Source organism: Octopus bimaculoides, chromosome 8 (genome assembly GCF_001194135.2).
Source record: "Octopus bimaculoides isolate UCB-OBI-ISO-001 chromosome 8, ASM119413v2, whole genome shotgun sequence".
Taxonomy (NCBI): domain Eukaryota; kingdom Metazoa; phylum Mollusca; class Cephalopoda; order Octopoda; family Octopodidae; genus Octopus; species Octopus bimaculoides.
Window position 1 is genome coordinate 66660834 of NC_068988.1, and position 1663 is coordinate 66662496.

The 1663-nt window shown below is 32.2% G+C and overlaps 1 protein-coding gene across 2 annotated transcripts in view; it reads left to right on the top strand.

Annotated features, from left to right (window-relative positions):
* The window catches only part of LOC106867807 (atrial natriuretic peptide receptor 1), an 822997-nt gene extending 821662 nt beyond the window's left edge, over window positions 1-1335 (top strand). For both annotated transcript variants that reach the window (XM_014912829.2, XM_014912828.2), the window contains exon 22: window positions 922-1335. In XM_014912829.2, coding sequence (XP_014768315.1) covers window positions 922-1044 — 123 coding nt within the window. In that variant the 3' untranslated portion in view covers window positions 1045-1335. The remainder of the gene's footprint in view (window positions 1-921) is intronic.
* Window positions 1336-1663: the final 328 nt, after the last annotated feature.

Below are 1663 nucleotides of genomic sequence, written 5' to 3' on the forward strand. Positions count from 1 at the left end.
AGAATAAGTACTAGGCATACAAAGAATAAGTCCTGGGGTTGATTTGTTTGACTAAAACCTTTCAAGATGGTGCTCCAGCATGGCCGCAGTCAAATGACTGAAAACAAGTAAAAGAATAAAAGAATAATTCAAAACAATGTAAATAAATAAGCATTACATTTAACAATAATTTGACTGCTAAAGGGTTAAACTGTTTTACTGTGGATAATGCACCCTCCCCTCTCAAAGGATCTTTGTCTTGCAAGTAACTTGGTGACCCCCCCCCACACACACACACACATGCACCACCTTTAACACAAAAAAAAATGTAAATTAGAAGCAATAAGCAGTGTGACAGTCTCATAATCCAAAACAAACAACCAAGCAATCTGAAAGTCATGAGTTCAATCCTCACCCGGGACACAACATTTTAGGTGCAGGCATAACTGTGTGTTAAGATGTTTGATTCCCAACCACATGGTTTCGGATTCAGTCCCACTGTGTAGCACTTTGGATAAGTGTGCTTTTTTTATAGCCTCAGGCTGACCAAAGCCTTGTGGGTGGATTTGGCAGAGGGAAAACTGAAAGAAGCCTGTCTCAACTATATATATATATGTGTGTGTGTGTGTTTGCATTTGTGCTTGTCCCCACCACTGTTTGACAACTGGTGTTGGTGTATTTTCATCCTTGTAACTTAGTGGTTCATGCAAAAATAGGTACTGGAGTCAATTCTTCAAGGCAGTGCCCCAGCATGGCCGCACTCAAGTAATTGAAACAAGTAAAAAGAAAACAGAAGTCATTATAATTTTTTTAAATTGTCACTATCACTTTTAATATTATATTGGTTGTTTTAAAAGATTTATTTATTTATTTATTTATTTATTCTATAATAGTTCTTCCGTTTTTTATTATTTCTATAATTCTTTTTTCATTTACTTGTAGGGCAAAGGAAAGATAACTACTTATTGGCTTCTAGGAGAACACCCAGGGTCTGATGGCAATGTGAATCAAAGTTCAGAACAGATATCACAACTACAGATATCACAACCAAATTCCCAAAGCTGAAAATCCTGGAAAGTCACCTTCAACAACCAAAGCATCATTAAATCCACAAATTTAGACTACAAGACATGAACACCCACCAGAACTTTCTCTTACATTTCTCTTGCTAAATATTTTCATTGAACATGTTGGAAAAAAAAAAAAAGAGTCTAACAAGAAATAATTATTATTATTGATTACAAACGAAAGGAAGAGAGGCCAAAGTAAAATGTTTTAATCACTCTGGACAATAACGGAAAGCAAAAACAGAAGGAAAAAAAATATATAGAATAAAGACAGACAAAAAAAAAAAAATGAGGAAATTTGATTTCTAGGACTAAACTTTGGAAATGGTTGTGGAAAATAACAATAATAATAATAATAATAATAATAATAATAACAATAATAAAACATTTGCTGAGTTTGTGTTTGGTGTCATTGTGTCAAGATATATATATTACTTGCATATAAATATAAATTTGACATCACTTTATAACACAACATGCACATATGCACTTGTAAACACACCATGCACAGATGTGTATATGTGTGCATGTATGTATGAATGTGCATTTTATATATATGTATAAATATATATATATATATATATATATATATATATATATATATATATATATATATA